We start from the raw sequence: 14806 nt of genomic DNA on the forward strand, positions 1-14806 counted from the left end.
GGCTCCTCGGCGCCCCTTGTGCCGGAGGTACGCAGCCTGATTGGAGGGCGTTCTTGCGGTGCATCCCGGGACTTGTAGTTTGGCGCGTGCATAAGAGAAGCGCCTTTGTGATTCGCGGCGCGGGCTCGGTGTTCCCGACGCGTCCCCGCGCGTGGACCGGACCCCGTTTCGCGAGGCCGGTCCGAGCCGAGTGCGCGTGCGTCGAGCCCGAAAGGGGGCCGGGCCGGTACCCCCTGCGGGGCGGGGCCGTCGGTTCCGCGTCGACACCGCCTTCCTGCCCCGCCCCTCGCCGTGCCCGGCCCCTCCTTCCCGGAGCCGCCGCTGAAGCTGCAGCGGGCGGCGGCGGCAGCGGGCTTGGCGGCCGCGGAGGGGGGCGGCGAGTGGCCCGCGCGACGCGGCGCCGGCCCCGACCCTATGCGGTGACCCGTGCGGCGCAGGCGCCTCCTGCCCCGCCGGCGGGGCCCGGGCTTCCCGCGGCGGGATGTTCTCCCGAAGGAGCCACGGGGATGTGAAGAAGTCCACTCAGAAGGTGCTGGACCCCAAGAAGGACGTGCTGACCCGCCTGAAGCACCTGCGGGCGCTGCTCGGTGAGAGGCGCGTGCGCGGGGCGCGGGGCACCTGCCGGCCAGGGCGCCTGCGGGCGCGGGCGGGGTCAAGGTCGGGGCTGGGATGCTGGGGGGAGGGGTCCGACCCTCGGTCCGGGGTCCGGGCTGGGGGACCCCCTGAGGCATTGTTTCCCCGGAAGCGGCCGCCGGGCCCTCGGGCACTGCCCCCGCCGCTGGGCTGTGTAAACTTACCTCAGATTGTCCTGGGCGCCTGCCCTGCGGGTCACCTCGAGGCCGGGCGTAGCGGCCCCTGTCCCCCTGTCCCCCTGTCCCCCTGTCCTGCGACTGGATCGGGCCCCAGGTGGGGCACGCGTTGAACTGTCATCTCCCCCTCGCTTCCCATTTTGAAATTCTCGAGTCTGATCCTCCGGAGACGCCGAGCGGTCCCGGCACAGAGTCACTGGCACTGTCACCCTCCCGTTGTCCCCTCCTTTAAAATCGGATTTTTCCCCTGGAATCTGAGACCACTCCCCCCCCCCCCCCCCCATGGATTCCAAGTGGTTTTAGCGCAAATTGAACCCCTGTCTCTCTTCCCTTTATTAAGGCTGATTTTTATTCGGGGTCTGCCCGCGCCGGGTTCTTTGTGTCCTCGGTGGGAGGGAGCGGTGGCCCTCGTGGTGTCTTTCATTATTTCCAGGCTGACGGTCGGGGTTGTTCACTGCCTTGGAGGAGGGGCCCTGGAGCCCAGGTGGGCCTGGGGTTGACGTCCGCTGACGCTCACTCCTGTCACCTGCTGTGTGTGATCAGCTACCTGCTGTTTTCTATTTTTTTTTTTTTTTAACTTCCTTAGACTCCACTTTGGTTTAGGATGAAACACACTTCATGTTTGTTCTGGATGCCTTTGGTCTTAATACAAACAGAGAAGTCACCTTGTTTTAGTGTGCCCGTCCCTTGAGTTGCTGTCATTCGTGAGAGTTTTAAAATACAGGTCTTTTTCATGAGATTCAAGGTTGCAGGTTATTTCTGTGTATACCCTGTGAACTACCTGTAAGGGGGAGTGGGAAAGAAAATAAAGCCCCAAAACCCAACACCTGCTTTTGCCAAGTGAAATTATGCACAGTCTCAGATGCCTTGGGATCACACTGACTTGTTCCCTTTGGAATGAGATGTAAATGAGGTACTGTTAGCGGGATTAGTTTTCGAGACTTTTTGAAAGTGAAATGTGTTCTGGGTAAACTGAACTTTCTACTTCCTGTAGTGAAACACCACGCACACACAGGTTGCTTTGTGCGGGTGCTCAGTCTGTAGTGACTGATTAACACCTACTGCAGGGACATTTGTGATAAGGAAGACTTGAGCTGTCTTTTAGAGGATTTGATACTTTCGGATATTTTCAATGCTAGAAAATTAAAGCTTTTGTTCTTCCAAATCTGCACGATTAAAGTGGCTACATCTTATAAAAGCAGAATGAAGTAAACCTAGATCGTTTGGGTTTCTTAGAGATAGATGATGTGTTGTGAGCATTCTGAGAAAGTGGATGGTTTTCAAGTCTCTGTAATTATGGTTTCACTTAAGGTGAACTTTCTAAGGAACTTCCTTTTATCTTTTTCTTTCTTTTTTGTTTTTAACTCATTACGGCCTCACTCTTGTAACGTGGAGGGGTTTATTGATATTTCCTTAGGTGTACGTTGGTTTCTGTTGATGCATTGATTAATGGAATGGGCCAGTTTCCTATGTGTATTATTGAGATCATTATCTATAAGGACTTGGGTCCTGTAAAGTGTTAGGAATTCTGGTCCTAATTTTAAATGTGAACTTTTAATTTTTTTCCTGTTAAAGATTTATGTATTTATTTGAAAGGCAGAGTTACAGAGAGACAGAGGCACAGAGAGAGGTCTTCTATCCACTGGTTCACTCCCTGAATGGTCACAACGGCTGGAGCTGGGCCAGGAGCCAGGAGCTTCTTTCTGATCTTCCATGTGGGTGCAGGGGCCCAAGTACTTGTGCCACCTTCCACTGCTTTCCCAGGCCACAGCAGAGAGCTGGATCGGATGTGGAGCAGCCAGGACTGGAACTGGCGCTCATATGGGTTGCTGTCATTGCAGGTGGAGGCTTTACCCACTATGCCACAGCACCGGCCCCTAATGTGAACTTTAGCTCAGAACTCTGTTTCAGAGACTAAAAATAGTACATTAATGCCCTAGTTCTTCTTGCATCACATACCCTATTTGATTGCTACTTGGAATACAGAAAGAACTCTACTTAGAAGACAAAGCCTCTTGAACCGAAAGATAGGAATTGAGCCAAGATCCAGAAAATTGAAGGAAATGAATAGTAATCACTATTTTTTTAAAAAGTTTTTAAAATTTATTTGAGAGGCAGACTTCCAGACAGAGAGAAATGTTTTCTGTCGGCTGGTTCACTCCCTAAATGTCCACAATGGCCGGAGCTGGGCTGATCTGAAGCCAAGAGCCAGGAGCTTCTTCCAGGTTTCCCATGAGGGTGCAGGGGCCCAAGCACTTGGGCGGTCTTCCACTGCTTTCCCAGGCCATAGCAGAGAGCTGGATTAAAAGAGAAGCAGCCGGGACTCAAACTGAGGCCCATATGGCATGTCACAGGTGGAGGGTTAGCCTACTGCGCCACAGAGCTGGCCCCTACTATTGTGTTTTTATATGTATATTTGTATAACATTCTGGCTTTTTGCATATTTTATCTTCAAGTGACAATAGGATGCTATTTTTTTTTATGTACAAACATGATGCCACTGACCTGGGTTTGCCATTTGCAGTAGCTGCTTGACTTAAGCTAGTTAGCCTGTCTGTGAACCTGTTTATTCTGTCTGTAAAATGGGTATAGCAATGTCTGCCTTGTGAAGGGTTATTATTAGTGATGTGTAAATGACTTCATCTTGGAGTAGGCATTTAGCAGTTTCCTCTCCCAAGACTTATCTCCCAACCAGTATTTTGATACATAGCTGCTCCTTGTCCCTCCCCCATTCCCAATTCTTCCTTATTTTTGATAACAGTAATGAATTTGTCCTCTTTCCATAAAAGGTGATCTGTATTTATGATAACTGGCTGAGAATCATATAAGCCGTGGGTAGCTGAGTAATTTTTAAAAGATTTATTTATTTATTTGAGAGGCAAAATTCACTCCCCAAATGGCTGCAGTGGCCAGAGTTGGGCTGACCTGAAGCCAGGAGCCAGGAGGAGCTTCTTCCGGGTCTCTCACGTGGGTGCAGTGGCCCAAGCACTTGGGCTGTCTTCCACTGCTTCCCAGGCCATTAGCAGAGAGCTGGATGGGAAGTGGAGCAGCGGGGACTCCCTGTGGGATCATCAACATCCCTATGGGATGCTAGCGCCGCAGGTGGAGGCTTAGCCTACCAGGCCACAGCGCGGCCGCAGTAGAGTATTTCTTAGTGTGTCATGGTAATGACTACAAACCTGCATAGACAATTTGTGCAGGCTCTGTATTGTAGATTGGTCTGTGAGGAACTGAGGCATAGGCAGGTTTTACAAGGTGCCAGACCATGTACTAAATGGCTTACGTGTTGTGTTAATGAGAGGAAGAACAAGGTGCTATTAGGTGTTTGGACTTCCGTTTCTCCCTACACTGTTGAAATCATCACTGTGGATATAAATGAATAAACAAAAGAATACTCAACTGCCCTCCCACCCCCAGGTATTACCATATTGCTTCAGCAGATTCCCTCATTAAAAGTTGAATGAATCCCAAATTAGAGTATGCAAATAGCAAATAGAAGGAGAAGGATTTAAGGTAATAGTAAACATATGGTGTGATATGTAAACAGATCATTTATATGGTGGGTTCTATTATAGGATTTCAAAGGGCGGGAAAGACAGTTAACAGTGGCACAAAACGGGGAAGACGAGTTTGATGATGTACTTGTTGAGTTTGAACAGAGGCAAGATCCAGGTAGAGTATCTGGGAGGTTGTGGAACATGGGGTCTGGAGCGTGATGAGAGGGTGGGAAGCCGTGGCTCTTCTCACATCCCTGTGGCTCTTCCCACAGCCTGTGATGAGGTGATGTTCTTAGCTCCCATCTACAGATGGGGACACTGCGACAGGGAGGTTAACTGCTTGCTCCCAACTCCCAGCTGGGAAGCGGCAAAGCTGGGAGCCCTCATTATTAATAAAGCCCATGTTGTGCTTCTGCCAGTTACCAGACTCAACAGGAGATGTACACACCAGAAAAGGTATTCACGCACCAGGGTGAACGTTAGCATGTGACATGTTTTCACGTGCCTCACGAACATGCTGCCGTGATGTTTGGCGCCCTCTTCGTGCTTTGTTTTTCTGTACTCTTGCATGTCTCATAGTTGATTTGATCATGGCAGAAAATAAGAATCTTCTGCATTTTACGGTTTGTTGACCTCTCCATGCCCTGGGTGGTAAGATATTTGTGTGGGCATTAATACCACCTGAGCATCCTACAAACAGAACAGAGCTGGGAGGTATAATTTCAGGCTCTTTAGTCTTTTTTTTTTTTTTTTAAGATTTATTTATTTATTTTTAAAGTCAGAGTTACACAGAAAGAAGGAAAGGCAGAGAGAGAGAGAGAGAGAGAGAGGGAGAGAGAGAGAGAGAGAGAGGTCTTCTATTCTCTGGTTCACTCCCCCATTGGCTGCAACTGTGCCGATCCGAAGCCAGGAGCCAGGAGTTTCTTTCGGGTCTCCCACATGGATGCAGGGACACAAGGACTAGGGCCATCTTCTACTGCTTTCCCAGGCCATAGCATAGAGTGGATCGGAATTGGAGCAGCCAAGACTTGAACCGGCGCCCATATGGGATGCTGGCACTGCAGGTGGCTTTACCCACTATGCCTCAGTCTTATGTCTCAGTTGACCTGGTTTGAAACCATAATTCTCTCTTTGCTGATTTCTTGCCAGCAACTAATATTGTATACCTATAACCTCTGGAATATAAAATGAACTTTGGACACATAAGTGTGACATAAATACGCCATCCCTGCTTCGAGGGCCTGAGGTAGTTTTGACTTCTGATGTGGGGAAGGCGAGCCTAGGGTGTCTCAGGTGTTTTGTTGGAGATATCTGGAAAGGGTTGGCTTCCACCTTTTGCTGGGAGGAGAGATATAATTGGTAGGTCCAGAATATTTCATTGGAAATTTTTATAACTTGGGTTTTCGTTTTGTTGGTAAGTACTTTATCTGAGGAAAATGGCTTTTGCTGAGTGTTTCAAATACTGCTCTTTGGTCTCCAAGCTGAGTGTCATAGATAAAGCTGAAGAGAATTATTTATTTAGAAACAAAAAAGTTAACTTTCAACATAGCACATTATCCAATTGGATTCTAAAATTATTTCTAAAAGAAATATGTTGCTGTGTCATAAAATAAAGAATAATTAGTATGTAAATGCAGTAAGCAGACTTCTTGTACTTGGATTTGTTTTGTTTTTAAATTAAACTCGTGGGGCCGGCACTGTGGCATAGTGGATAAAGCCACCTGCAGTGCCAACATCCCATATGGACACTGGTTCTAGTCCTGGCTGTTCCTCTTCTGATCCAGCTCTCTGCTATGGCCTGGGAAAACAGTAGAAGACTTCCCAAGTCCTTGTGCCCCTGCATCCATGTGGGAGACCCATAAGAAGCTCCTGGCTCCTGGCTAAGGATCAATGCAGCTCTGGCCATTTTGGCCAATTGGGGAGTGAACCAGCTGATGGAAGACCTCTCTCTCTCTGCCTCTCCTTCTCTGTGTAACTCTGACTTTCAAATGAATAAATAAATCTTTTAAAAAAATAAATTCAACTCAGACATTCCCTTCTGTAGTGTTCACGTGTACGTGTGAGTAAGCGTGTGTGTGCTACAGGTAGGGCTGTGTTTTCAGGGATTGATAAGGCAGAAACCCAGGACTTAGCGTTTGGTAGAGAAACAGAGGGGTGAACTATGAGGTTGACCACAGAGGGTTTCCAGCTGCTTCATGGAGTGGTCTGGAACAGCAGCAAGGCCCCCCCTAAGGACATCTGCTGGTGCTTCCTGAGGTCGGGTATGGGGTGGGTCTTGAATAATTGATAAGCACCTTTACCAGGTGAACGAGCCAGGGCACTGCATCAAGAGGGGGTTTGTGAAGGACCGAGGAGTTGCAAGTACAGTGGCTTTCAGCCGTGGTGTAGGTAGAGGTTGGGAGTCTGGGAGTCCCAGTCCCCCCGAGATTAGAAACACGGGTGTTGGCAGAGAAGGAGCTCCCACCCTGTCGATGGCAGGCTCTGAGCATGTATCCTGGGCTGCTGGCATTTGTCTTTCCCACCATGCAGAGAGGGTCTGCTTCAAGCTGAGTGTCACACTTGGGGAAATGCACTCAGCAGGGAGATGGAGAGTGACAGGGAGCCCATGGGTCCTGCGTGAGCCAATGGGTTTGGCCGTGTCTGTGCAAGCTCAACTCCCGAGCTGTTCAGGTGTAGGCACCCATAACCGCCTGCCATTGCCTGTGCCAGTCGAGTTGTATTTCTGTAAGAGTATTGATTGACAGCTGTAAGAGTATTGATTAATGTGCCAGGAAGAGAGGGAGATTCCATATCAACGATGTGTGTGTGTGTGTGTGTGTGTGGAGATACGACGTTTATACATTTTGAGAACTGAGGGAATTTGAGTTTACATATTAGAGAAGGAGCGAGTGAAGTCGAGAACAGAATTGAAGAAACTGTGGAGAGAGAGGGATGATCCCCACGTCTTCTCCAGCACCGTCCATGCAGAACGGTGTGATCTGTCTGGGATCCAGAGTGTGGGTGGGAGGTCAGCCTTCCCAAGAGGCCACTTGAAAGAAGCAAGGATGGGTGCTGGGCTCAGGAGAAGCCTCCTGCCCTGACTTCCGATCACCGCAGGGGTGAGGTCAGCTCCGAGGCAGCCTTCTGGCTGCTGTGATGACAGGCCCCGGTGTGTCTGGCTCCCTCTTCTGTGCCGTGTAGCCCCTTAAAAGAAAGGAAACGACTAGGATCTAGAAGGCTTTTGTCATTGTTCTTTCTGGGAATCATCTCATCAGTGCATTTAGCTTAAATGTTAACGTCCTGGCTGGAAGAGAGAGAACGAGGCCAGTTTAGGGAGTGCAACTGTCACGTGCCCTTCCACTAGGTGACCGTCTGAGCAGAGTGGGCCTGAGGAGGGACTTGGGAGTCTGTTATGCCCTCCACGCTGTCCCCTCCCCCGCGCCTTCCCAGCCTCGTTGCTGGCTGTGACTCTGGCATTGGGATCATTTTAATTTTTCTCCACTGCACCTTTCATGAGGTTTAACCCTGTGTACTGTGGAACTTTGCTTTGTGGATATCCCTGTTTCATGTGGCACTTTAACTTTTGTGAAGTGTTTCCTCATATCATCATTTAATCAAATGACTACCTTACGCAGTCAGCTATATTAATCATAAAAGGTGTTGTTCAATATCTGTGAATGTATTTTCTGTTTTTTAAAATATATATTTAAAAGGCAGAGTTAAGAGAGAGAGATCTTCAATCTGCTGGTTCATTTTCCAGATGGCCACAACAGCCAGGGCTGAGTCAGGCCGATGCCAGGAGCCAGAGCTTCTTCAAGGTCTCCCTCATATACTCAGCGGCCCAAGCACTAAAGTGTCTTCTGCTGCCTTCCCAGGTGCATGAGCAGAGAGCTGGGTAGGAAGTGCAGCAGCCAGGACTCGAACCAGTGCCCGTATGCACTGCTGATGGCTGCTTAACCTGCTATGCCACAGCGCCCACCCCATAGATGTGTTTTAGGTGACCTGCAGTGCAATTTATTTTCTTATAGTTGCAGCCTCTTGGATGTGTCAGTTCAAATAGCTTTTTTAGGTGAAGAGATCCAGAATTTATAAGCAAAACCCGGCAATTGAGAGCTTGATGAAGTTAAAGGAAGAGTTTATAGATATTATATCTTTTAAAGAGTTGATTTGTTGATTTGCAGTAGAACCATCTTTCTGAGTTCTGAGTCCTCGACTTGGGAGTTTAGCTTTGGCTATTGGAAAAGCGATCTTTCCTAATGTCTTTTATACATTGTTTTAGAAACTGAAACCCCATCTGGAGTGTGCAGAACACTATTTTAGAAGTAGCTGTAATCTTGAACAGTAAATATGTAGTTTGATTTTCCTATTACAGTCGTGGTTTAGTTTGAAAAACAATTGCTTGTAGATGAAACTAAGGAGCCGCTGATACCGTCTTTGTTTAAGTCATGGCACATATTCAGTGGACCTGAACCGCGCTCTCAAGGACACCTAAGGTACTACTGACATTGCTGTGCCCAGCCGTGGGAGCCCTCAGGCAGCCTGACTGAGAGACAGCCCCAGCCGTTGCCCCCGTGGATCTGCCAGGTTGGAGCCAAAGCTGAGTGAGCTTCCCCGGGGCGGTTCTCAGCCCCGTGCTGAGTGGAGCGGGAGTACTGACGCTGCCTTTTCCTGGGGACCCACATGCCTCTGAGGGCCGATTTTTGCTTGAGGACTGCTGGTTGGCCTGGCCACCTTCTGAGAACTGTGTTGAAGCCTGCGGTCCTACCGACTCTCCGTCCTGCCTCCTCCCTTTCCTTCATGGGGGCCACACCTGCACTGTGGTCGAAGCCCCTCCATGCCGTCTCCAGCTCTGTCCGTGTTATCCTCCCCGGCTGTTTCCCCCGTAGGTGGCTTTCCCATGTAATTCTGTCTTAGTGTCTACTGTGCTTGTCAGAGAACACAAACTAATACACCATCCCTTCCCCGAAAAAGTGTTCTCCCAGGACACTGCAGCAGCATGTTACATCTCCCACGTAGACTTTCCTGTCCCCTTGCCCTGCAGTCTGCTTTCCTCAGGATTCCCACAGCCCTTTGCACCTCTCACTTGACATTTATGGCCTCTGGCTTGTGTTCTGCCTCACTTTCTGCCTCACTCAGTGGTAAGTACACAGAACATCGGCAGCTTCTCGTTCCTCTTAATTCCTCTTCGAGACATTCTTTTTGTTATGAAAAATAATATTAGCGTATATTCAGCACTCTCTGTGTTCTGATGGCTGGCATACACACTTTACATGCACGAATTCATTTAATGTTCCCAAATGAGATAACATCACCCATCTTACAGATACACAGCAGATAGGAGCCTTGTGCAAGGTTACACAGTTTGTAAATGGCAGAGCCAGGATTCGAACCCAGGCAGCTGGCTCCAGAGTTCTTGTGATTCATTCAATGGTTATATACCCAACTCCCAAGCGTGTGGCATCATTGCACCCGGCACTGGGGATGCCAGAGCTTTCAGTATGAACCTGTGTTTTTGAAAAACAGAGTTTCTAAAAACATGACTTCTGAACAGCTCTGGATGTAAGTCTGTCGGGGAAAAGCTGTCCACCGGCGTGGATGTTGTGAGAAATTCTCCAAGCCTGCCTGCCCCTAAAGTTGTTTTTTTCACTAGTTAGGGAGATGGTGAGGTGAGGGCAGTGGTTTCTCCCAGAAGGACTTTCCAGCCTCCTCTTTCTGTGTTAGTTCTCAGGCCAGCCTTGGACTCGAGAGGGAGCCGGTGTGAGAAAGGACTGTTTCTGTGGAGAAGGGAGAGAGGGGTCGCAGTGCAGGTCTTCCGTGGGGGAGGTCTAGGCAAGCCCCCAGTGCAGGTCTTCCGTGGGGGAGGTCTAGGCAAGCCCCCAGTGCGGGTCTTCCATGGGGAGGTCTAGGCAAGCCCCCAGTGCAGGTCTTCCATGGGGGAGGTCTAGGCAAGCCCCCAGCTACTCTTGCCTGGAAACAAAATTACGGGAACTTACATTTGAACTTTACCAAAACCCAAACTAAGTCACCACTTACCCAAAAGGAACCATTATAGCTTCTGAGGAAAAAAAAAAAATTAAGTAAGATCCTTCATGGTGTTTCCAGAACTACATGGAAGAGAGGGAACTGAAGGCATATTTCTAAGGGAGTACCCTGGTTTTTCTGCGCAGCCACTTTTCTGGTTTACAGTAGAGCAGAGCTCTTTGTGCCGTGGACTGGCTGCTAAGATGAGGCTATTCTGGGGCCAGATACACTTGATGTGACAGAGCTCGTCCTGAGCCTGGGGAGGAAGGAACATATTCCTCTCTCTCTTGCCCAGTGTGTATATGTATCATGTTGCAAATACTTGTATTTATTTTCTCTCTTCCTGCACTTAAAATAAATGCATACACACAAAAAAAGATACATCACCTTTAACTGAAGTAAAAAAGTCTATGGTGAACTGGAAAAATAGTTGAACTTTATAAGAGGGGAAATAGTTACATACTCAATACTTAAAAACATGTGTATTGAAAAAATTATAATAAATATTCAGAATAGATGTATTTGTGACAAATAAATGCCAAGACCTGTAAGAATTAAAAACATTATTTTCAAAGAGAGAATGTTTTAAATATTGCTTAGCACTAATAATCTAAGATACATAAACGTAAAGGTTAAAATATATTTACCCATTGCATTAGCAAAGTTAATATTTTTTTTTCCTGTTGATAACATACTGTGTAAGCTCTCTAATGCACTTTGATAGGACTATACTATGATATAGTCTTTCTGGAAAGTACCAGTGATCTTTAAATTGACCAGGTACCTTTTCTAGAAAATTATAATAGATATACTAAAAAAATAGTCTACTGGGGCAGGTGCTGTGGCGTAGCCGGTAAAGCCTCCACCTGCAGTGCTAGCATACCATATGGGTGCTGGTTCAAGTCTTGGCTGCCTCAATTCTGATCTAGCTCTCTGCTATGGCCTGGGGAAGCAGTAGAAGATGGCCCAAGTACCCATTAATTTGCACTCTAAAACTCCAGGGATACAGAATTAACTACAAAGCAAGTGAGTTCACAGTCCATCAGGAATAACTTTAGGGAGAAAAATAGAAAGTAAGAAGAAATGGGGCCTGCACCGTGGCATAGCTGATAAAGCTGCCACCTGCAGTGCCAGCATCCCATATGGGCGCTGGTTCGAGTCCTGGCCACCACACTTCTGTTCCTGCTCTCTGCTATGGCCTGGGAAAGCAGTGGAAGATGGCCCAAGTGCTTGGGCCTCTGCACCCATGTAGGAGACCCGGAATAATTTCTTGGCTCCTGGCTTCTGACTGGTGCAGTTCCAGCTGTTGCGAGCCATCCAGGGAGTAAACCAGCGGATGGAAGACCTCTCTTTCTCTCTCTGCCTCTACCATTCTATAACTCTGCCTTTCAAATAAATAAATACATTTTTTTTCTTTTTTAAAAACTAGTCTACCAAGAACTGTATTGTAGCATTGTTTGTATATTTAAACTTTTTGATGACAATGTTCACGTAATATAAAATGAGCTATTTTAAAGTGAATAGTTCAGGCTGGCGCCGTGACTTACTTGGTTAATCCTCCTCCTGCAGCGCTGACATCCCATAGCGGCGCTGGGCTCTAGTCCCGGTTGCTCCTCTTCTAGTCCAGCTCTCTGCTGTGGCCCGGGAGTGCAGTGGAGGATGGCCCAAATGCTTGGGCCCTGCACCCGCATGGGAGACCGGGAGGAAGCACCTGGCTCCTGGCTTCGGATCAGCGCAGCTCTGGCCGTAGCGGCCATTTGGGGGGTGAACCAACGGAAGGAAGACCTTTCTCTCTGTCTTTCTCTCTGTCTCTGTCTGTCTCTCTCACTGTCTATAACTCTACCTGTCAAAATTAAAAAAAAAAAATAAAGTGAATAATTCAGTGGCATTTAGTATATTCACAGTGTTTGTGCGATCACTACCTCTGAAACATTTTTATCACCCCACAGAGAACCTTGTGCCCTTTAAGCTTTCACTCCTTACGCTGCCCTCCCTGGATTCCCTAAGAACCAGCTGTGCGTACGTGTTTAGCTGGATTGGGCTTTTCTCAATTATTCTGCAGCACCAGAAGGGGAGTGTGTGTTGGGTGTGTCTTTGTCTGCACTATTGGTCACAAGTGGTAGAAGCCCAGGTCAAACTAAGTTAAGCAGAAGAGGGATTGAGGGGCACTGAGGTTAAAGGAGTTAAGGGAACGTCTGGTGCTGGGTACGGCTGTCCATAGGGATGCAGGTGGTGTTTAGGGCACTCACCTATTCTGATGTCCACTCTCATCTCACCTTCCCCTTGGTGGAAAATACATGTTTATTCTTGTTTTCTGTGCTGCTGCTTCATTCTGGGGCAAACGCTGCCTGAAAGATGGTCCCTGGCATTGCCAGGCTGATGTGAGCTGGCAGCTAGTGACTTTTAAGAGGATCATGACTCCTCTCCCAGGTCCCCCCCTGGCCATAATTGGGGCATGTGCTCATTACTGTACCAGCCCCTGAGTGAGGGAGTTGTGGTACCCTGGTCAGCCAGAATTACTTTTTTTCTTTCTAAAAACTGAATCTCCTTCTGGCTCCTATATTTCTTTCTTTCTTTTTTTTTTTTTTAAACTTTCATTCATTCATTGATTTGAAAGGCAGAGAGACAGAGAGGGAGAAATAATATAGAGATGTTCTTTTCGCTGGTTCACTCCCCAAATAGCCGCAACAGCCAGGGTTGGACCAGGCCAAAGCCAGCAGCCAGGAGCTAGGAACGCCATTTGGGTCCCCACACGGGTGGCAGGGGCCCAAGCACTTGAGCCATCATCTGCTTCCTTCCCAGGCGCATTAGCAGGGAACTTCAGTACGAGCAGAGCAGTAGGGACTTGGACTGACAGTTCAATGTGGGATGCTGGTATTGCAAGCAGCAGCCCAGCCCACTGCACTGCAGTGCCAGCCTCAGTGGCTCCTGTGTAGCTCTGGAAAAGCATTTTGGCTCATTTCCACACCAAAAAGCACTAGTTAAAGGGCTGCCCATGCCCATTTATGTTATAAAGTAAAGTTCATTGACTTGGGTGTTGATAATCCTAGATCACTAAGAAAACCTTAGGTGACATTTTATATATCCTGAGGACTGCGGCAGTTGTATTCGAGGGTTGTTTATCTTGCTTGACCTATACCTACTGTTTTTTAAGTTATTTCCCAGGTTCTTCCAGGAGTGTCTGTTGTTGGTGAATTAAGTCTCAGACTTCATGGGAGTTCCATTCTATTAGGGTAGATGGGCAATAAACAGATAACAAATTCATATACATATCGTTTCAGGTGACAATAGAAAAAGGATGCTTGGTAACAGGGTGTGTGTGCTCATCTGTTTTGGTGTCGGGGAGTCCCCTCTGAAGAGGGGTTTGGATTGAGACCGAAGTTAAGCAAGGGAGCAGTTCTGTGATTGTTTTGGGGAATTAGTGTTCCAAGAAGAGGGAGCAGTAAGTGCAGAGGTTCTGCGTCATAAATAGGCTTGGGAATTTCATGGAAATCTACAGAGTTGGAGGAGAGAGGGAGCAGGAAAAAGGAGCAGAGATGGGGAAGGGGAGGTGAGGATAAGACCCTGCAGTGGGACAGTGATTTAAGTAGGATAAGAACGGGGAACCACAGCGGGACTAAGAGCAGGGCAGCGACCTGCAGTGACCCGAGGTTCACGGGCATTGCTGTGGTTCCTGCATGGAGAATGGACCTGGCTTGGCTGGCCCACCTTGGATTGGTTTTCTGACCACAGACTTTGTAAAGAAAGCTGTCTTTATCTTAACTTCGTGAAAGGTCAGATCTTGTGCCCCAACACTGCGCAGTGGCTGGAGACAGCAAAGAGAAGAGGTAAGAGAAGGAAAGAGGTGCCAGAGGAGAGGTGGCCGTGGGAGCTGTGGCAGGCACGGACATGGGGGATGAGTTCCCTCCTTACTGTGGCAGAGAGTGGGATGAGAAGAGAGGGAGGAAATGCTTTGTGACCAGTGGGACAGGCAAGCTGGAGTTGAAGGCTGTGGAATGTGGCCCGCATGTGGTCTGAATGGGAAACAGTGTGGACACAGGCTTACTGATACCCCAAACCCTGACACCAGGCAGACGCATGAGAGAGTGCCCCAACGTTGATGAGCAATGGCGGCCTGCCAGTGGCCGACAGAACGAGCACAGGAAGATGCTGCTGGGTCAGCATGAGAGTAATACTCCGTTACAGTAGATAATGATACTCTGTTATTATATAAAATGTTCTGTGTCAGTATTTTATACAACTGATCGCAGAAGGCCGCAGGCACTGCAGATGGGTCTCCAGTCCAGACACCCAGGTAAATTAGGACCCAGATTGGGCTTTCTGTCGCATTTCTTAGTGAAAGACCCAAGAGAATCTTGACCTTTGGTGAACCGGTGTTGCTGGCCGAGCCTTATTTCTTATTCAGGAAGGCTGCAGTGGTGTTGGACCCAGGACGAGGTGCTTAGGATATTCTCCTAGAGGTGTATTTCTGAGCTTAGCAATGTCGTTAGCACTACCACA

The 14806-nt window shown here is 48.3% G+C and overlaps 1 protein-coding gene across 2 annotated transcripts in view; it reads left to right on the forward strand.

Annotated features, from left to right (window-relative positions):
• Positions 1–422: 422 nt before the first annotated feature.
• RALGAPA2 (Ral GTPase activating protein catalytic subunit alpha 2) overlaps positions 423–14806 on the forward strand; it is a 340680-nt gene continuing 326296 nt past the window's right edge. For both annotated transcript variants that reach the window (XM_062203794.1, XM_062203795.1), the window contains exon 1: positions 423–587. In XM_062203794.1, coding sequence (XP_062059778.1) covers positions 482–587 — 106 coding nt within the window. In that variant the 5' untranslated portion in view covers positions 423–481. The remainder of the gene's footprint in view (positions 588–14806) is intronic.

The sequence above is a fragment of the Lepus europaeus genome, chromosome 10, assembly GCF_033115175.1.
Source record: "Lepus europaeus isolate LE1 chromosome 10, mLepTim1.pri, whole genome shotgun sequence".
NCBI classification, from domain to species: Eukaryota; Metazoa; Chordata; class Mammalia; order Lagomorpha; family Leporidae; genus Lepus; species Lepus europaeus.